This window comes from Bidens hawaiensis, unplaced genomic scaffold (assembly GCF_021521415.1).
Source record: "Bidens hawaiensis isolate Kalapana, Puna unplaced genomic scaffold, B.hawaiensis_p1.1 tig00040833_1, whole genome shotgun sequence".
NCBI classification, from domain to species: Eukaryota; Viridiplantae; Streptophyta; class Magnoliopsida; order Asterales; family Asteraceae; genus Bidens; species Bidens hawaiensis.
In genome coordinates this window covers 12,239-34,695 of record NW_027505685.1, presented here as the reverse complement: position 1 = coordinate 34,695, position 22,457 = coordinate 12,239, and the positions used below count along the sequence as shown (strand labels likewise).

General features: G+C 36.1%; 2 protein-coding genes and 1 pseudogene across 3 annotated transcripts; 1 reads left to right on the top strand and 2 right to left on the bottom strand.

The window, feature by feature from the left end:
- Positions 1-7,833: 7,833 nt before the first annotated feature.
- On the bottom strand, positions 7,834-12,024 carry LOC143614745 (quillaic acid 3-O-glycosyltransferase CSL1-like; annotated as a pseudogene). The gene is made up of 7 exons (XR_013150341.1): positions 11,393-12,024; positions 10,555-10,638; positions 10,312-10,440; positions 9,994-10,206; positions 9,803-9,902; positions 8,958-9,478; positions 7,834-8,381 (listed from the first exon to the last, which is right to left on the bottom strand). The product of XR_013150341.1 is annotated as a quillaic acid 3-O-glycosyltransferase CSL1-like (transcript).
- Positions 12,025-15,317: 3,293 nt separating this feature from the next.
- LOC143614753 (uncharacterized) lies at positions 15,318-17,248 on the bottom strand. Its single transcript, XM_077088093.1, has 8 exons — positions 17,155-17,248; positions 16,451-16,527; positions 16,241-16,364; positions 16,055-16,119; positions 15,880-15,949; positions 15,714-15,789; positions 15,544-15,634; positions 15,318-15,447 (listed from the first exon to the last, which is right to left on the bottom strand). The coding sequence occupies exons 1-8, from the start codon at positions 17,246-17,248 to the stop codon at positions 15,325-15,327; spliced, it is 720 nt and encodes a 239-aa protein (XP_076944208.1). The 3' UTR covers positions 15,318-15,324.
- Positions 17,249-18,699: 1,451 nt separating this feature from the next.
- LOC143614749 (PRA1 family protein D-like) lies at positions 18,700-19,342 on the top strand. The gene has a single exon (XM_077088090.1). It carries the CDS (start codon positions 18,746-18,748, stop codon positions 19,268-19,270), a length of 525 nt encoding a protein of 174 aa, XP_076944205.1. The 5' UTR covers positions 18,700-18,745; the 3' UTR covers positions 19,271-19,342.
- The last annotated feature ends 3,115 nt before the right edge of the window (positions 19,343-22,457 follow it).

Below are 22,457 nucleotides of genomic sequence, written 5' to 3'. Positions count from 1 at the left end.
ATGTCGTATGTGTGGTGTGGCTTCCTCATCACGACAAAGTCCACATCTTCTGTGCGGGAGTGTTTCCCGTCCGTAAGAGTGACGGGGAAAGATAGGATACCCAGGGGGGTGTTTGTGCTGCCGTCGAACCCTTCCACCGAGGCGTAGACCGTTTTCAGGCGTTCCTTGTCTTCTTCATCTAGCTTGTCGAAGAACTGCCTGTACATCACCGTTGACGAGGCGCCGTTGTCAGCAAGAGTGCGGGAAGTGATGTAGTGCCCCAGCTGGCTTTTGATGACGATAGGGCCTTCTTTGCTGGGTCCTCCTGGCACTCGCGGGAAGCGCACCTCAGTTTCCTTCCACGCGCATGGTTCTGTCGTTCGCTTTTTCTTCCTCTGATGTTGCCATGAACCATGTTGATGCTGATGTCAACGGGCTTTCGTCCGTTGCCTCTGTACCGGTTATCATTATTTCCTCCCTTCTTGATTGATGCCACAAGGTGTGCAAGTCTTCCATCCTTGACGAATGTTTCAACAATATCCTTCAAGGATGTACACTCCTCCGTACTATGACCCTTTGTCCCGTGGAAGTCACAGGATTTGCTTTGATCCGCATTAGGTCGCTGCCGGATCATTGGAGCTTTTGGCCATGGTAGTTTTTCGGTGGCAAATATCTCCGTGACGCTTTTGGTGAGTGGCGTCCACCGGTGTTTTCGGCTTGAAGGGTGTGTGTTATTCCTTCCGCTAACAAGAGGGCGAGAGCTGGATGAGGTGTCAAAGTTTACCCTTGACTGCCAAATACCTAGCTTCCTCTTTTTGTTCTGCCGGGCGATCCGAACATTGTTTTCTCTGGTCCTCTGCGTGTAGAGGTGTGTACTCTGGGGAAGATCCCTACCCAGTTGCTTCTCTGTCTCGGCAAAGCGCTTGGCCGCCGTCATGATGGCATCCCATGTGGATGGCATGCCGTCCTTACCCGTCAACGTGCGGATAAGCTCTGGGTATTCGGCGCCCTGGATGAAAGCGGCGCGAACAAGATCTTCACTTATGTTGCCCAGACTCAGCTTTTTGGAGTTGAAGCGAGTGATGAAGTTTAGTAAAGATTCATCCTCCTCTCTAACGCAGTTGAGGATCGTCCACTGTTCTTCAGTATATTTCCTCTGTTGGCTGAAGTGTTGGCTGAACTTGTTCTGAAAGTCCGCCGAATCATAGATGTGGTGGACCGGTAAACGATCGAACCATGCCCTGGCCGCTCCAACCAGTGTCATCTGGAACATATAACACCACGTGGGTTCCGTCCAGTTGCTGACGGTTGCCCCCGCAATGAATCTGTTCAAGTGATCGTCTGGGTCGGATAGACCATCATAAGTGCCGATGTTGGACATTTGTTTGGCACTTCTCGGGGCGATTGCTTCCGCAATGTCCCTTGCAAACTTGGACTTTACTGCATTTGCAGCAGTTGGTCTAAAGGTTTTGGAGAAGTCACGTGGGTTTCTCCCCGCATTCGTTGGTTTAAAGGTTTCTCCAAAATTCCTTGTCGGTTGGAAGTCCGTTTCCTTATGCTTTCCTTTCGCCTTATGGCGAGGGTTTGCGTCGGTATCGGATTCTTCCCGCTCATCGTCCGAGTACTCGCACTCACTGTTCATGTTGAGATGTTGGCGAGTACTGCCGAATTCGTCAGCCTGTTGAAGTGAACGCAAGCGTTCATCCAATTCAGCTTGGAACTCTTTCTGACGTGCTTCGGCCCACGCCTTAACTTGATCGAGTGTTTGGCGAGGGAGCCTCGCCCGTTTCTCCAACTGGGCATCAGTGAACCCAGTGAAATATTGTTTACTGCACTTGTCCCGGCTTGGGTAACCGGGGTAGTGTTCGTAAAATTTGTATAACCGTCGGTGTTCCCCCCAGTTGCTGGGGTTGTGGTTACCGGGGTTTCTTGGTCACTTACTGGCCTTGGGACCGGAGTAACGTTAACCATTTCTTCAGAAATTTTGAAAAAACTAAGAATTAGTTCTCTTGCTCCCACGGATGGCGCCAATGAAGAAACACTAATCGACCCCGGGCAGATTACGGATAATCTGGGGGTTAAATAGATGTTTCCCACGAGGGTTAGTTCCGGTAAAGATGGTTGTTCTGATGACCTGCAAAACAGACACCGTGAGCTCGTCACTGAGAAGGGGGGTACCTCCTTGTGACCACCCTCCGGCGTGAGAATCAGACTAGATTGCTCTGAATATAAGTGTATATTAAGAGATTGCTAGAGAAGATAAGATAATGAGATCAGATAATGTCCTTACCATTCCAAGGTGTTGGAGCATTTATAGCCGAAGGTAGGTTTCCAAGAAGGTACAGCCGGCTTAATAGTATTCCTGTTCTACCAACAGTGGGCTACGCACAAGCCATGCTGGTTGGTGGATAGGTTGCGGCTGATAGTGACAAGGCCGGCTGTATACTGTTCCTTTACTGCCGGCTATGCACTGTTCCACCAACTGTAGGCTACGCACGTCCCACAGTGAGGGTTGGTGAGTAGGCAGCGGCTAATAGTGACAAACAGTACTAGAGGGTGCTCCTCCTCGTACTGTTGTCGGTGAGCTGTCACCCTGTGATTGGTTCATGGGCTGTTTTGGTCAGATCGTCTATTTTGCCCATACCTTGGCAGGTATAGTACAAAAGATCTTCCAGAAGCATACGGACTGGCTCATTTAGGCGGGAGTATTCCCGCCTTGCTCATTCCTTCAGGTGACATTACTGAAGTATCAAGAGTTAGTGCCTTGTGCGTGTAGCCTTGCTATTAGTGCGGGTAGCCTTCCCTGATGGCTTGTATCCGCAGCTGCGGGAACAGGCGGGGTACTTCACCATTGGGAGGCTTTCCCTGCGGGAACAGCTGGCGTACTGCGCGTAAGGTCTTCATCTCTGGGCATGGTGGGTCCTGCGGAAGCAGTTGGTCCTTGCGCAGACGTCCCTCTTCAAGGTGAGTCTTGCGGGTCCAACTGGGCTCTGCTGGGACCTACCTCTTCAGGATGAAAATGGTAAATTATTATACTTCTACAACTAAGGTGTTATAAATATATTAATATTATGGTCATCAACACCTAATATAGATTAGCTTCCTTCTCAAGTTTTCCTATCCTATATATATACATCTAATTGTACCTCATTGAATGACGTACCAAATTAATGAAATCTCCATCTTTCTCCCTACATGTTCATCTCTTATTGTTTTGGCTATAGGCTTGTTTCGTAACATAAGGCAAATTAAATATGCAAGAAGAGAAAAAAAAAACAAATGGTGGCGGATGAGAACTCAGTCTAACACAATTCTCTTAAAATATGTAGCAAATCTTACAAGAGAACATGTCTACTTCCCTGAGTAATTCAAAGCAGTTTATGCTGTCGTGGAAAACTCGAGAACCCGAAATTGTACCTTGAATTAACAGTAGTACAGAGATCAAAAGATTGATGCAATGCCTTTGTTTGTTTGTGAATTTTATAACTATAGAAATGTGTCTCAAACTAAACTATAGCACCTTGGTTTTATACTAATTACTAAAACAAAAGATCAAAACAACCTGGTCAATCAATCGAAATTAAACGAAAATGTATAATGCGTCTTCAATGTAATTTATTCAATTTAACTGATTATGATTGGAATTGAAGTATTTCCGATTTAAAATTTAGTTACTGAATAATACTAACTGATTCCTCGAGTGTAACTAATTTTAGTTCTAACTTAAACCTTAGTACTTAGTAGTAAAGTTAAGCACTAACTTGCAGCTCGGTGATAACTGAGCGGTAGTACGTAACCCAACCCTATCCAAGTAATAATGCGCAACCAAGCTGTAACTCAGTAGTAAGTTGCATTTGCAGCTCCTTTGTTCTTAGCTGAGCAAAAATCATACAGACGGCTCAAGTGTGTCAAGTGCTCCATCAAAGCGGCTCACGACATGAACATGCGTGGGTGAATGCGAGCGCAAGTTAGGGGGCGAAGTTCCCCACTTCTTACTTTGTCTAAGGAAACAATATTTGAAGAAAGCTTCCACATATAAAACACTCAAGGTTTCACCTTCTTCCTATATAGAACAAGTTCCCACTCATTTCATTATTTGTCCTAATTTGTGCAACATTGTCTGTTTCATATACACAACTTCGAATATCAATATGTCATTTTATATCCATTGAACACAACTAAGTTCGTTGAGAAACTCTTACACAGTAGAACACGAACATGTAAACAATACATATAAACAATAATTACATATAATTATTTGTATACAAAGTTAGTGAAAAATACACCTTTCAATTGGTGAAAAACCTTATTTTTTCACAATTTTTCAACAAAAGAAAAATTCTTAAAATGTTTTCATTACAAAAGAGAAATGTTTGCACGAGTTGCTTTTTATCATATGAATAAAACTACTTGTCATCAGGGAATTACTTTTTAAATCAATTTAATTAATTGGGGTTTCGCCTTCTTGACTTACTCTTGCTACATAATCATGATTGACTTGGAAACATACACCCCACGTATGATTAAAATAAAACAAGGTGAATAGAACACATACGCATGTAACACTTTACAATCTAGTTTGGGAGGTAAAGTCCAACAGTGAAGTAGTCACTCAATGGCCGTAATACTAACTTTTGGGAAAATAATGTTTTAAACTTTAATTAAATCTCTTAGTTCTGAAACACAAAAACTTGTTGCGAAAATTGCTTGTGTGCCCTAAGCGAGAATTAGATGGATTTTGAGTGGAATTCGGGCGTGATTGTGAAGTAGTTGGATATAAAGGCCATTAATTTAATTAATTAGCTGGATGATTATTAGATTCATTACTAGATTGTTATGATTTCTACATGGAATCGGGTAATTGAATATTTATGGTTCGTTTTAGTTTGATAAATTGGACAGAGTGTGGTGAATAAGATTCAACGAGTTTGTAGATAGGATTGATTGCTTGGCGGAAGAACAGAAGTAGTCGAGATGTAATGTCTTTCCCTATTAAAAGTAATTCAAGTATATGTATTGTCTTAATTATTGAGTTAAAGTTTAACTAGAATAACAAGTTAAGAGTACCAAACTTGTTTTTCATCGGTGTAAAGCCAAGGTTTTCATATTTTATCTATTTGCATCTTTTAGCTAACTTAGTTAGAATTTTCGGTAGGTTTTAATTAAAATGATCAAAATACCCCCATTTATTAATTTAATTAAAGGAAATTATATAAAAAGAAATTTTATATATGTATATATAAGATTTATTTCTTTTGAGAACCACTTTGAGTTTTAAGAACTCGAAAGAACTCAACGAAACAATTTTTTTTTTTTTTTTTTTACATATACGCAGGGTCGGCTCAAACGAGTTAGAAAGTAAAGCTAGGGCTATAGGCCCACAAATTTTAAGGCCCTCATATATATATATATATAATAAGCATTACGTTAGTCATCTAAAAAAAAGATGTTGCTTTGGTGCAGTGGTATTATTATAACTTGGTTTTTCCTATAGGACCCGTGTTTGATTCTTCTTTCCTTCCTCGGAGTTTAAATTTTTATTTTATCCAGCATTCCAACCTGAAGTGAGTAACAACTTAAAAGTCCAATTGCAAACAAATATTCATTTTCCTTTTTCCTCTAGTACTAGAAGTACATATTTATTTTATCAAAATAAATATTATTTATTTTTTGTTTTTTTAGTATTTTAATAACCTTTCATTTTTCCTAATTAAAGACTACTTCTAAACCTAAGCTTATGTGTTACAAAAAATTACAATTATTAAATAACCTGAGCATATTCAGCATAATTCATAATTTGTAGACAAAACTTGTTTTAAGTTTATATGATTAAATTTAATCATTATCTAATTTTAATTACTCATTTTTCCTGAAAATTAATATAATATATGTTCATTAAAATTGTAAACGTCCATATTCAAAATGACCAATGTGTGTGTTGTCCCCAAAATGTTTTTCAATATCATCTGAGTTACGTTTATGCTGTGTTTCAACATATCTGCACTTATTTTTTGTGCTTTAGTTATCATTTATTTATAACTATTCAAACAATACAATAAAGTAGAAGAGTATTTGCATATTGGTTGATTGAATTTTTAAAATTCAAACAATTATTACAAAAAAACAGAAGGTATCTAAAGAGTATTTGCATATTGGTTAATTGGGGTTTTTGAAATCATGTATTAGTTGTCTAGCCTATGTTAAAAAATATTGAGTATCTATAAAGAAGTGAAACTATTTTGGTTTTGAATTTAACCTATTCATTTAATAAAATAAAATGTGAACGCGGAATGAATAAAATTTTTGGAAGTACACAAACCCAATTTTTTTAAGGATTTTTACATATTTCCCCTTCCTAAACAAGGGAAATTACATATTTCCCCAAAATACAAGTTTTTAATGCAAAATGTACAATGCTTTTTAAGCATTGTTTGGGGAAATATGTTTTCAAAGTTTAGGAAGGGGAAATATGTAAATGCCTTTTTTTTTTAAAAAAAGCCCCTTGACATTATACTCGCTTTAGACCTCCAAAATGATTGGGCCACCACTGCATATACGTAATATATGTGGGTTATATGTACGTAGAAAAATTATAGAATTTTTTACGTAACGATTCGACTTTTTACATAGATGTAACAGACACTTAAATTATGTAATCACTGTACATCTTAATTCAACCACATAATCTAGTCTATTTAATTAACTGTGTAGTTAAAAATGAAGTTTTTAAATTCTAAAAACTCAACAAAGTTCTCAAATTATTCCTCTCCTATATGTATAATATATAAACTTGGACTCCTTTTTTTAAAACAAAAAGAAAGGGAATGACAGAAACGGGTCTGTTAATTCGTTTCTTATCCTTCTGCGCAAGTTCTATCCCGTTACTATATATATAATTTAAAGTTTTACTTTGTAAGTTTCGTGTGAAGACAAAGTGGTCAAACGTTGGATAGCATCATCTCAAATACTTTGTTTTATTGATGATTCTAACAACTACACAACAACAAATACATGATGATTCCACATATATCGCACCACTCCCTTTTGTGGATTTTCAACCAAGAAAAAAACCATTTTGATTTAGTAACTTTTATCTATATAGATTTTATGTGTGTGTAAAAGGGTTATTCGTGTATTAATACCTAGAAAATCTTAAAAATATGATGAGAATGACAAAAAAATCCATATATAATTGTATATCACGTTAACATGTATGCTTTGTAATTACGTAGACATACCATGTACCATGTTCTTTGAATTCTCTAAAGAGTCCATATGTGTAAATAATTATTTGTATCCAGTTCTTCTCGTTTAAGTATGATTCCAATTGTAGTTTTCAACTTTCTATCTATGAATTCATCGAGAATTTAGTTATTTAAAGAATTTTAACCGACGATAAAAGAAACATGCGTGCGATAATTTGTGTAGGTGCGGACATGTCTTCCCTTCTAGTATTAAACAAGAAGAGCTCTCAATAAAAATCTGATCATAAGAACCTAAAGTGGTTCTTATAAACATTTGAGCTCATTCTCATTTGGACGTCCATCATGCAAGCACACATGTATATCTATTACTATCTTTCTCTTTCTCTCTCTCTTTATATATATAAGCACATAAAAACTTGTATTTATTGTTTTAACTATGATATAGAAGACGATTATGTAAATGAACAAGTGTATTTCTTTCTATCTCCTATGATATATGTCATGTACTTTGTACGTGTTTATCTTATACTCTTAGTTGTTTATTGTATTTAAAATTGGTTATGTATTGAATGTGTACACGTATTAATATTAAAATCTCCCTTCATTCTCTATTATGTCAACCAATCATGGTTTTATTCTTATATATCCAGGGGAACATAAATGAATCCATGGCCATCATCGTAAAACATTTACAATATGATAGTTTTTTGTTCAATTATTTTTAATCTTCTTACTTTTGGTCTTGTTTGGAACGAGCCCCTTGAGGATCGGATAACTGAATAATAGAGTTGTCCACGACATGAAAACCTGAGCAAACATCTCGTCAAGATTGTTGTTGCTTATTACCCGCTTGACGCCAACAACAAAACATACCACATTCAACAACACCATGACCGTCAATGGTATCATGAATATCTTCGCACCTTCCAAATCAAACTTACCACTCTCGTATCTTTCGAGCTTCTCTCGATCAACCACTTTGTTTGTCAATCTAAAATTAGCTTTCACCACACCGAATGACTTCATCATCACATCAAGACAACCAAACAACAACGCGCTCACGCATTTTATGAAATATATCCTTTGTTCGTTCCACCATGTTGCTAATGATCCACCGCTCGACACCACTTCGTACAAATGTTGCAGAAGTGAAGACACATAAACCGCTGCAAACACTTTAAACCATGGATTCGAAGCCTGAAAGTAATAAATGATAATAGTTATCAAATTATTCGACAAAGGACCGAAGCGGAAGGAACAGTCCAATGGGATGAAATTTGTTATGATATTGAAAGTTGTTTTTTTAACATTACAAATGCATCTCTATAAATCATAAGCTATGCTTATAATGCAAGTATTAAATTCGGTCAAACGACTCAAACCTAAACACTAAGTCTCCTCTTACAAATTATATAAAGTAGTGTAACCAAAGACTCGTTAGGCAGTGACAGATCCAGAGAAAAAATTCAAACAGGGTCAGAAATTTTCTTAATTGACTATAGCTATATACTCACAGGACAGTTGGTCAAGATAATTACACTATAATAGTACTAAAAGGATTTTTTTAATGGGACGGCCGACTCTTGTTCCACAAGGGTACGTCAACATAACCGGCATTTTGGACCAGTTTGTAAGATTTTATTAAGGTTGTTTTCTTGATTTTGTTTTTGGAGTTATTAGCCTACTTACTCTCTTTTCACATTATGACTATTGGCTGGTCTATACATGAGTCGATCATTTCAGTAATCGATCTCTCATCATTACTAAACTTACCGTGGGATACGATGGGACACCGTTAAGAAGGCACAACGGTGGTATGATGCCGTAAAGCAGAAACGCAAAAGACAAAAATGGTGTGAACATGAAGTATGCATAACACATGCTTTGAAGGATTGACATTCTGGCCATCCCATACACTAGAGGATTGAACCGGGATAGTCCAACTTGTAGCAAACCAGATGACCATTTCATGAGCTGAACCATGGCGTCTTTCATGTCGATGGTGGTCGAACCCAAGAAACATGGTCTCTTAGGGTACAAATACACAGACTTCCATCCTCTTGTGTGCAACAAATAACCTGTGAAACTGCTCTCCAGCAAGGATTCATACGAGTAACCGATTTGCTTACCCCATTTGGTGTTGTCTTCATAAGAGCACGAAGCGAGCTTCTTCAACTCTTCTAAAATGGCAGCCGTGGATCGATCTGTTTTCACTTCATTCTCCCTATGTCTTAATGAATCTATGAACTTAGTGGATTCGCCGAAGCTCTCTTCTGGATGTAGAAGATGTTCATCTAATAATAAGACAAATAGAAAACAATAAAATAATATGATACAGAAGTACGAAACTAATACAAGAGTTAGCCAACTCATATTTGGACCAACTAGACAGTGAAAATGGACACAGTACTGCCCTAACATAGGTAATGGATCGAAAGGAATCGACAAGCCAATCAATTGGCATGCTATCTTAGGAATCGAACCTGAATTCCATCATTTAGGTCTCTGATTAAGCTCTGAATATTTTCCATAAATTTTAACAACAATTTCTAATAATTCAAATTAGTGTAAAACCATGTTTATTTTTGTCTTTAATTTCACTTATAAGTTAATGATACCTTGTTGATTAGGAGATCCGTACAAAGCTTTTTTCTTCAAGTAATAACCAGTTCCTGAACAAACCGTGCCTCCGATTCCATCCATCCCTTGATACTTAGTCTGAAAATTAACAAATATGTTAATTAGACACTACAAGTTTTTACAAGTTTGTTAATGCTTCAAACAAAAAACGCGCACAAAGTTCTTTCACCTTGTATGCAGATCTTGCTTGGCCATCATATATATCTCTCTGGCTAACGTTATAGAAAATTTGCGGGTATTGAACAAATGCTAGGGAACTAGATAGCTTCGGATCAAGATGAAAACACATTGCTTGTTTAGCGGATGATGGTTCGTTGCAATACATGTCACAATCCAGCACGAGCATGTATGGAGCATTGCTCAAAACTCCTGAAACACGAAGCTGCAAAAGCGTACGATTGGCATATATAATATATCAAGTCAGGTTTAGATAGATTTCATGACTCTAACATATTAGATACGAAATTTGTTGTTTCATAGAGCTTACAAGAGTGTTTAGTGCACCGGCTTTGAAACGATGAGGAAGAGATGGTCTTTTTTCACTTGATACATAGACTAGAAGTGGCATTTCAACTTGGTCATCCTCGTTGCGTCGCTTTTGGTTGTCATGTATTATCTAAGTTTAACGTAAACCAAAACATGAGCTTATGAATTTGATTTATCCAAATATCGCGGAAAAGTTAATTCGTTAAAAAAGGAGCATTATAATTCATGAATAAAGTTAACATACCTCAACACATGGTGGCCGATCGTTGACTGCCGAAGCTCCATTGGTTCTTCGCTCTACGTTTTCTTTGAATTGTTCATATGCCACCTACAAGAAGGCAAGTTTTTAACGATTGCTTATAATCACACTACAAAGGAATGACTTTGGGCGAGGCTAAACACGCCCCTTTAAATTAAGGCAAATTCAATTTAATAATCCCAACTAACTGTTATTGGCCGATAATAATCTCAACTTCGTTTATTGTCACCGGTGGTTCCAAATTTTAAAAATTGGCTCTCAATGGTCCCCGTTAAAAAAACTTAACGGCGTTAAGTTTTTCCCAAATTTCAAACTGATTTTTTTAGGGTTTTTGATCGGAAAGAGGGTACAAGTTGATTGCTGTAAAACGTAGCTTGAAACGATGTTCCAAACAACTTAATTTTGTTAATTTGAAGTTCAAACACCCGATTTGAAGCACTAATTAAGCCGTTTGGAGCATCGTTTCGAGCTACGTTTAACATCAATCGATTCGTATCCTCCTTCCGATCAAAAGCCTTAAAAAGTTAGTCTGGAATTCGGAAGTTTTTTTTAACGGGGACCATTTAGAGCCATTTTTTTTTTAAATTTGGGACCACCAGTAACAAAAAACGAAATTGGGATTATTATCGGCCAATAACATTTAGTTGGGATTATTAACATCCAATTTGTCTTAAATTAAAGTATAGAGATAATGTGAAAATTTCGGTAGGGAAAAAGATACATTGGTAACAATAGAATAAGCAGTTTAGCACAATCAAAGATTTTTTTCATGATTAAGGCAAGTACGAACAACTTGTTCTTAATTTATCAAAAGATTACTAACATTCATCTTCTCTTCATCTGCCTCAAATTCATCCGTTCTGAAAAGCAACTCATCATGGCCATACGTCGAGAAAAACCATTCCGGGCACCGGCTTTTGATCCCGTACTTCTGACAAAACGGTAGCCAACTCTTTGCAAATGAACAAGCTTCCTTCATAGCATAAAGTGTCGATGGTGCCCCACCATCGTCAGACAGATACACCGCCAGTTTATCTGGCGGGTAATCCAGTCCCATGGCGGACAACACTGTGTTCATCACCTCCACCGTCGGCTCCTTACTGGGGTCGGCGGTGCAGATGAACACATCCACACCAGGCAGTTTGTTGTCGTCCGGGAGGTTTCGAAGGACCATACTTCGAGCCACTGGACGCCAACGAAAGGCCTGCGTTAGGAACCAGATGAAGGAAAAGATAACTTCAGCGGTGGTGACCAACGCCCATGCTAAGGTGGGCACATCACCGCTGATCAGGTTGGTGAACCTATAGTACAAGATGACTAATATCGCAGTCAAGTGGAAGAGGATGTGGATTCGTTGGGCGGTGGCTTGTGGCTGTTGAACGGAGCATGGGAGACGGTGGTGGTCGCATGGCGGTTGGTTACTCCGGCAGCTGCCATTGTTTACTTGGTGTTTGTTTGATAAGTTTTGTTTGTAATGAAGGATGGATACTAATTAACTTTTTCTTATATATTGATTATGAATCTTCTAAACTCCAAAACTTGCATCGCCCATATGATAATTAATCCTATTTTTTGTCATTACTTCCAATCCTTGTTCTTGTTCTTGTTTTCTTATTAGCAAAAGATATTGGATGTCAATTTCAAATCATATAAAGCATATGTAACAGGCGAATTGGATTTATTGGTTCAAACTATTACTATATACCCTTTAAAAAAACTTATTTGTTGACAATAACTTGTATATTTACAATTTAACCAATAACACTATTGAAAATTTATTTTTATTGTAAATAGAAATCTCACTCACATAATTATTTTAGAACTGCATACGGTTTCCTCTTGATTTCGCTCGAATGAATGATTTTGAGCAAAATGAGAAAACATATCTTCCTTATGAGCAAAACTGAATGTAAATTATGTGTTAATCCAATTTAACTTGATGATTATTATACGAGTGGGATTGTCATATATAGTCAACAAACCTGAAAAATTAAAAGTGTCACTGATAAATGTATGCGTTAATATTATTGATCAATAATATTATTGATCAATGTATACGTTAATATTATTGACCAATAGGCAATAGTTTACAAATTATGTTATTATATATACTTAAAAAAGTGTCAAGGATTATTTTGGTTCAAGTCATTAACTTAACAAAAAATTTAACTTACAAATTATACTTTAAAAATTATGTTTGCGGATTTGACTGCCTTCCAAATTGTCAATTGTTTATAACGCCCTTTCGTCTACGACGCTTTCATCTTTGAAGACAATTAGTTAAATTAGTCCTAATCAGTAATCAATAGTTCACTACACATTTTTTCTTAGACGGCCAGAAGATACCTTATAATTAATTCCCTTTGTTTTATTTCAAGTTGTCCTTATAAAATATTTTAATATTTTTTACTTGAAAGATAACTTTTCTTTTAGGACCAGCTTAAAATAAATCATCGAATTCTTGACACATGAATTTTATAAACTTTTACATAAACTTACATTTGTAGACATATCATATTATCATGAACATATATTTGATAGGCAAATTGGAAATTAATAGTCCCAACTTTTATGTATTGGTCAATAATAATCACTACCAACGGTCCCAATTTTTAATTATTTTTGTCTCAATGGACCTCTGTTAAAAACACTTAGCGTTGTTAAGTTTTTTCCCGAGTTTCAAACTGATGTTTTAGGGCTTTTAATCAAAAGAACGATGTGAATTGACGGATGTAAACTTATCTTGAAACGGTTATCCAAGCGACGAAACAATGTTTCAATCCGGCTGTTTGAATTTCCAATTACCAAAAATCAAATCATTTGAATCACCGCTTTGAGATAAGTTTTACATCAGTCGAATCCTATCGTTCTTCCAATCAAAAGCCCTAAATTATCGGTTTGAAACTCGGGAAAAAACACAAACGGCGTTAAATGTTTTTTTAACGGATGTCCATTGAGACAAAAATTGTTGAAAGTTGGGACCGCTAGTAGTGATTTTTTAAGTTGGGATTATTATCGGCCAATACACAAAAGTTAGGATTATTTATTTCTAATTTGCCTAATTGATATGATATAACGTTGGTTTATACTTTTTTTCAATTAAGTCGGTATCAAGTAAATAATTATAAAATGGGCCATAGGTGCTTGATTCACAAAGAGAACCTCAAATTAACTAACTATTAACTGGTTTTCTGGACCAAAATGTATAACCGGTTATAAACCATCGGATACAGTCAGGTATAAAACGGTTTTTATTGGATTGTGTAGTAACCGGTTAGCTTGTGCATCTGCACCGCTATTTTTAAGTGTCTTTAGAAGGCCTAAATTAAATGCTTTGAGCCCAATTTTCTGTACACAAATAAATTTGCATCATAAAGGAATATTGCAAGTGTTGTGGGATATTTGATAATCTTGTGCCTCTAAATCATTTAGCATTTTTCTATAATCTACTTATTAAAATGTTTTATAAACCATTAAAATGCGTCTTTTTAGATAATCAAACACATTGTACTTCTAAACAACTTAGGGCGCGTTCGTTTCACATAATAGAATGGAATGGAATTGGAATTGGAATTTGCATAGGATTTGGAATTGTAAGAAATTGGATTTGGAATATGAACATTCCAATAGGAATTGCAATTTGAAGGAATTGAAATCCAATTCCATTCTTGATGTGTTCGTTTGACATGAATTGGAATCGAGTGTTTTTTTTAACGAAGATAATGGCGAAAACATTTTGGTTTTTTTTGTTTTTTTGTTTTTTATTTATATTTTGCGTTATGATTTTATTTATTTATTTATTTTGAATTTTTTGGGGTTTTCTATTAAGATCAAAAACCTCTCAAAAAAAACATTCAAAAATAATAATAAAAAATTCACAACTCAAAATATAAATCGAAAACAAAAAAGGTAAAAAAAAACAAAAATATTTTATTCGTTGTTCCCGTTAAAAAAAATCGATAAAATATTCCAACGAATTCACTTGAAATCCTCCACATATTGGAAGGATTTAGAATCCCTTTATTTAAAGGAATTTGAAGGATTTGGATTCCAATTACTTGACAACCGAACGCATCAAAAGGAAATTAAGATTCTAATTCCAACGAAACGAACACGCCATGTCATGGGATTTTAATTCCAATTCCTTTGAATTCCCACGAATTCTGTGAAACGAGCGCGCCGTTAGACGTAGCATCTTAATATAATCATTAAGAGGTTTTGACAAACGAAATGAAAACAACCTGTGTATCCATAATCCATATTACAATATGCCTAAAAAGGCTTAAGGAAGCCACAATATAGACATACACCTCTGATAAATGTTTAGTGATAAATTATATAACTTAAAACATTTTTTTGAAGAGTGTACTTGTTTAGCAAAGCAAGTAATCCATACAATGAATTCTTTCGGGTAAGTTGTCCATGAGGCCATGAACAGTTGATCAGATGAGCTCAAGTTGAAAATGATGTGAAAACCAGTTACAATTTATACAATCTTTCGGTTATTAAACATGATGTAGCAAAGCTACCAACTAAACCAATCATTTTGAATAAGGATTAAGGAAAATGCATTAACTAAATCTTAATTCAATCAAGAATTACAGGAGTATCATCAAACCGTTTCCGTTAACTACAACAAAACCCCAATAGACAATACACGCACACTCACCTGTTCTATCTTTTGAACTTTATGTTACCACAACTCGGGATTAAGATATAACTTACAAAAACCTAGCAAGAAAGAGTCGGTTTGAATCATTTTCCCCTCCTTGAAGCCCTACTAAACATATCTTTGATACTATGTGAATTCGTCTCCACTTTTACCTTCTTATTTTGCTTCCCATTTCGTGTAACTCTCTTCTCATTCCCCGCCTGTTCCTGATAACGGAACATGTTTTCAATTTATCATTTTCTAAACTTTTTTTTTTCAAGTTTGCAATCTCAGATTTTATTATAGCTAATCATTCCAAATACCTGCACAGTGGGATTAAATGATGAAGAAATACTTGTGTCCGCTGATTCAATTTTCATATCTGGTGCAGCAACTACCTCAACCATATTTAACCTGTAATTTTTGAAATTTGTCAGTTTCAAAAAAGTAATTAATTAAATAGAAGTAAAAGAATTTGTTACATACACAGTACCTAAGATTGTCACATAGTAGCTTACACCACGGGTCATCAACCAAGTATTCACCCAAAATCATCACCACATCAGCCACTGCACCGGGAAACAAAATTAATAATCATAGCCCACGGTAAGCAGTGTACACACACACACACACAAATTTATATATTTCACAAAGCATACAGATTTCCTTCTGGGTTCGGGCAGCATAGTTCTTATCGAGTTCGACAAGACTCTGCTTTAATTGTTGTACCTATCAATCATTAAGGTTAACAAGTAACAACAAAATAATCAATCTAACACCTTTTAATAAAAGCCCTCAACAAATATACACGCATAATGTTGCTAGTTACGATACCTTACACAACAACCACGCTAAAACCTTTGAATCGTTCAGTCTAAAAAACTTTGTGGATCCAATCTCTGCCACATAAACACGAACAAAACTTTCAAACCTTGTTGGTAGGTAAAATAAAAATATAGTATACAAAAAGGACACACGACACATAAAGAATTTGTATAACCAAATTCAGGAGGCTTGTACCTTTACAATCACAAACTATTTCCATAGATTTTTCTGCAATTGTTGATAAATAACAGTATCCAGGATAATCTTGAAGGTAAATGATCTCATCAAGTTGCCTAAACTTCCCGGGATCATTTCCATTCTGCATCAACCGCACACAAACCAGATATCAGAGTTTCTAGTATTACATTCAAATTATTATTAATTATTTATTACACGAGTACGTACCTTCATTCGTGCTTGGTGAAACATGGGCAACAGAATGAACACGGGGTCAACTGATGTAGCCGCGTACAGCCCACCATCTGCTCACACGTAAACATATTATTAAAAGATACACATTTTACCTACATTTATTGGAAGAAAAAAAAAGATAAAGAATAAACACACTCCCCTATCACACACATGTTTGGTTATTAATAGCAAAACATTTTATTTTTACAGATGACTCAAACGTTGCTACAAATTGAATATATCAAGGCTGTCCCCGAAAATGGTTAAAAAATTTGGGGCCAAAGGCGAGATAATTTGGGCCCTTAGTAAGAAGAGTTTTTGTATTGGGCTTAAAACAATTAAATTATTAAATTGGCATATTGGTTATGATTGGATTGTGCAAAATTTTTTTTATTAAAATAGGCTCAAAGGAACTGGTAAATTGGGTTTAAACATTGAGTATAAATATTTTTTTCAAAAAAAATTAATAATAAGCTTGTTTAGGCTCGCGATCCAGCTCAGGCTAGTTTATTAAACAAACTTATTTTTAAGCTCGATCTTGTTTAAGCTCAGCTCAATTCAAGCTTTTAGCAACCCTAGCACACACATACAAAGATAACCATATAAATGAAAAAAATCATACACCTAAATTCAGTATGGTTCATCAATCATCAAACACGGCATTTTGACACGAAACAAATTTTTTGTTAAATCAATACAATCAGTAAACTTAGTTACCTTCAGAGATATAATCTCCAATGAACCATGACCCGTAGCGTTGTTTAAACCAATTAAGCTCTTGAAGGCCACCATTAATCAGAAGATAGGATGTACTCTCTCCTGTTGGATTGGAACAACAGAAAGCACTTACATTTTGTTATAATTTCAATATAATAAGTTAGTTAATAATATACAAAAATGAATCTATATATTAATATTATTATTACCGGTTTTAGGATGGCGAAGTTGGAGAAAGTGTCCGGTGGCAGAAGGATCTGAATTAGCAATGTTAAAACAACATTAACCCTAAATTGGATGGCTTATTGTATGTATAGTCACAGATTATTGTTCCAACAATCAATTTGCATTTGGTTTGATTACCTGATGAAGCAATAAGAACACGAGGATCTTCGAGATCTTCATACCAAGCCATTGCGTGCGACTAATTTGGGGGAAATGGTCACCTAGGGTTTTAGTGACAAGTGAAGTCAATTTGGCGGGGTTTTGAGTATTGTCGCGCCAAATATAACCATGGGATTTGGTCGTCTAATTAGTGTCCAACGCCCACGTAAGCGGAGACAAATCTTACAATGGCCGTGTCAAAGCGAACTCCGCTCGGTTTTGAAAATTGGTTTTATTGTAAGTTGAAACCGTATTGAATGATAACATTCTAAGAAATTTTACATCGGTTGTAATAAAAAATATTCTTGATTCATAAAACATTTTATGTTTTTTAAATCACCAACATACTTTGAACTTATATGAAGCAAATAAAAAGTTCTTTCTAAATGTGCTCATACGATAAAAGAAAAGTGTAAGATATATCATATATTGCTTAAGTTTCCATTCTCCACCAACATAAACAAAAGTAAATATATGAGTTTGGGTGTGTCGGATGTGTAATCCATCAAAGGCAAATTAGACAATATTTGCGGTATTATGAGTCGTATATCACACACTAAATGTGAACTTCAATAATACATGATCTAATTTATTTTTAAAACGGCTACTTTGTTATATTTAGGTTATGTCTCCAAATTTGGAGAGCACAAATACCCAACTCTGACCATATAATGCTGTCTTAACCGGGACCACGCTAGCTTTAGAGTTTTGCTTGGGCATTCCCCCGCGAAAACATATCACCGGCTGCCACTTGACAGTTGTTAAACCGCCACAAGAGCATAACTATCTGACGTAACACATGGTGGGACGAAAACTCGGGTGGACTCAGGGTTCGAACTGACAACCTATACACAAGGCCTAGCTCAAATTCTTCATTAATATTCATGACGAAAACCGGGTGTACCCAGGGTTCGAACCCTGAGTACAAGACCTAGCTCAAATTCTCCATTGTCAATATTCACCCAGAAGTGTCATACGTGGGATTCAAACTTGAATCTTCACTGAATAACCCAAACCTTCTACCACTAGGCCGGCCACAAGTGCGAAATCCGACCAATAAATCAAGAGATGATTAAAATCCAAATTTTCTAATAATGATAATAATAATAATAATAATAATAATAAATAAATAAATGTTGGTTGCTCCGTTTCCCCATCAATCCAATCACCGTGGTTGAACCAACACAGATGTCGACACCATCAACCACCACTACGCCACCACCATCCACCACCATCCGTCCATGGTTCGACGACTTCCTCTCCCTATCCTCCCTATCTCTCCCACTCTCCTTCCCAGAACTCTCCCACCGCATCCAAAACAACCTCCACACCTTCCACACCAACTACCTCTTCATCTCACTCCTCATCTTCCTCCTAACCCTAATCACCCACCCCCTCACCTTCTTCCTCTTCCTCGCCATCATCCTCCCTTCATTCCACTTCCTTTTTAACCGGCACGAGCCTCTAATCGTCTTCGGTTTCGAATTCGGTCAACGATTCATTGCGATTGTGCTCGCTGTCGTTGTTATATTTGCCCTAACGGTTACTCATATCTGGTGGAATGTGTTTCTGTCGGTGTTGATATCTGCGGCTGTTGTTTTGTTGCACGCGAGTTTGAGGACTCCGGATGATGTGGAGGAGTCGCCCTACGGCGCGTTGCTTTCGGTTATTGACGAGGATGAAAATGAGCGTGGACCGTATACGTTGGTGTGAGGAGTGGTGAGGATAATGCAAGTCAGGTTAGTGATGGTAGAGGTGGTGTGTGTTTTATGAAATTGTGTTTAAATGATTGTAGATTGATTGATTGATTGATTGATATTTGCAATTGATTTGTGAAATTAAAATCTTTGATTGCTCTATAATGATTTCATTGTTTGTGTGCTAACTTGTGAACATGAATTAGTGAAATGTGTGTAGCTTATCTTAATGAATGCATAAGTTTTCTTACGGTTTTGAATGTTTTGCGTGGCGCCTAAAAATGTAAAAATTGTATAGCAAATGAACTACAGAAGTGCAAATTCACAGCTGTTTTAAATAAAAGTTGTAAATAAATTCAAAATGACTTGAGAAATTACATGAACATGAATTTATGAACACGAACACGAGATATTGGAAATCAGCTTATTAACATACTGATTTGGAAATCGACATTTAACATATTTAATTTGGAGATGGATGTTTAAACCAAACTGCCATTTTATAATTATAGTGTAAAACTATAGTTAACAATAACTTATACAGTAACAAAAGTATACTTATAGTCATATAGACATCTTATGCTGATTGGAGTTTATAACCTTTGAAAGTTTAAAGCAATTAGAGATTTTTATATAGAATTGATAATAAAATATTTGTTAATGTGCATTTGTGCTTAATTAGCATACCTATCTCATGCTTTATCATTTCTTCATATATTTAGTAGAAATAGTTAATCATCATGCTGAAGTGCTGGTAAAAGTGTTTGCACACCTCATTTATTTCAATAAATGCACTGAAAAATTGATCCATTTATAACTATTTGGGTACCTGATGTCTCGTCTGACTTTTCCAACCGAAAACCCATTTTTATGAGCTTTTATTTTTTGTTTATTTGACTTGTTAAATCTATTTGAGATGAACTTAACCAAAATTGATGCACATAAGTATATGGGCTGATCAATGAAGTTCAGTGAATTGAAAATACACTTTAGGTTGACTTTTTGTTTGACCTCTTTCACCTATTTGAAGATTGTTGATAATTGTTTTATATATATATATATATATATATAATTTTAACCTGTTTGAGATGGACGTAACTAATATTGACACATTCATGGGTAAATGGGCGAAATTAAAGATTAATCTAAACTTTTGAATTGCTTTACGAGGTCACCCGAGTTAAAATTAAAAGTTGCGAGTCTAGCTTAAATGAGCTTGGGTTTAAAAATAAGCTTGTTTAATAAATGAGCCTAAGCCTAAACTTCACTTATCTTATCGAGCTCGAGCTAGCTCACGAGCCTAAGTGAGTATCATTTTTATAGTTTTTATTTAATATATTATATGTAGTTTTATAATAATTATTGTTATATACTTATATACAACATTATAATAAAAATTAGTTAATAACAATAAGCGAGTCGAACTGAGCCCGAGGTTGAAAATTACTCACGAGTCGAGCTCGATCTTTAGAAAAATAGTGTTCGAAACGAGCCAAATTCAGGCTCGAGCTTGCAAAAGTTAAACGAGCCGAGCTCAAGCCTAAATGAGCTTTGGGTTGTCTTGTTTACACCCCTAATGCATATGTGTTGCTTGGTTTTAAAAGGCGTGTTTTTGCTTGCTTTTGCGGATTGAGGCGTTCTATGGTTTCTGTCATGGTGATTGGTGAGACAGGTTCTATGGTTTCTGTCATGGTGATTGGTGAGACAGGGTCATTGCGGGAAGTGGGATTGTGGTGGGCTCTTCATGTATAGGCTAAGCAATAGGTACTGTATGAGGTGGGACGGTGTTACCGCCCTTCATCTGTGTGGTGTTGGTTTTGAGCTATAGTGGGAGAAGGCGTATTGAAGACCTAGGCGGGCCCTTCATTTACAATAAGAACATCATTGAGTTTTGTTTCTTTTTTACTTCTTTTTTGAGATTTATTTCTCTGCTAGTTTTGTCACTTCCAATCTGCATCACAAGGATTTGACCTTTTTTTTATCATGAATTTGAATTTGTTTTACATTAGGGTCGAGGTTTAGAACAACTTTTTGGCTGCAGATGTCATTAGCATGGTGATGAGATAACCAATACATTTCAATTACCACATCCATCTTTCTCATGACCATAAGAATAAGATCAATAGAATAAGCTTCACCTTCTACTTCAAGAATACAATTAGATATGCATAGATAATAGTGGAGTCTTACAATGGTTTAGGTAACTTAATAGCAGCATTAGAGACAAATTGATTTAAGAGATTTAAGCATTCGCATCACAGGTGTTCAAACTAAAACAACAAATGCTCGTGATGAGATTGCTGTTGGTGCATGTTTGTGCCAGTAGTTCATTTGTTTATTGTTTGATTATCGAGTCAGTAATGAATACAATGTCTGTGTTGATTTACGTTTATGTTTTTGGTTGTTAACTGCTGGCCGAAGTTAAGTAGCGGCGAACTTAACTTAGACGACTTCGCTTGGTCTGTGTAAAAGGTGAACTTGATGTGAATATAAGTCAAGTTCGGCCTAGGGTTTTGTGTTGTTGCTTTTTTTGCCTCCAGCCTTTATTCTCGTTTCTCTGCTTATGTGCTGATGGTTACTGGGATATTAATCAATACAAGAAGCTTTTACCCTTACATTCGTTATGTGTTTCTACTTGTTCTACACTATCTAACAAACGTAAACGGATACTAAGTGGATTCCGCACCCATAGAGTTCGTGACCATCTTATAATCGATCCATTCTGGGGACCTACACTTGCTTAATGAGACATTCTAACGGTGATCTACTTTAAGTGAAAGGATCAAGGAGTGAACACAAGTGAAGTAGTTAACCTTCATCGGAACCACTACACATTGTAATGCTTGTTTGTATAGCTCATCGTTACAACGCCTATGATGTTTGGGATATTTTTATGCCAGTTACCTTTTATTTTTTATTTACTACTCTTGATTATCAAAAAGAGTTTTCGATTACAAATAATTGAGAAAAAAAACACCCAATTCACCCAATTTAGGTGTCTACGGTTTTGATGGCAGAGATTTTAGTAAGCAAACTCATAAATATCAACTAAGCGGCTTGACATGTTTCAGAAACTGTTGGTCAGCTTGGGATATCACTGACAAAAGATTTAGAACATTCACACTAACCACAATATGTAATTTCTAAGTACTGAAGTACAATATGAAATAACCAACAGCTCAATGGAGGATTTTGAAGTGTAA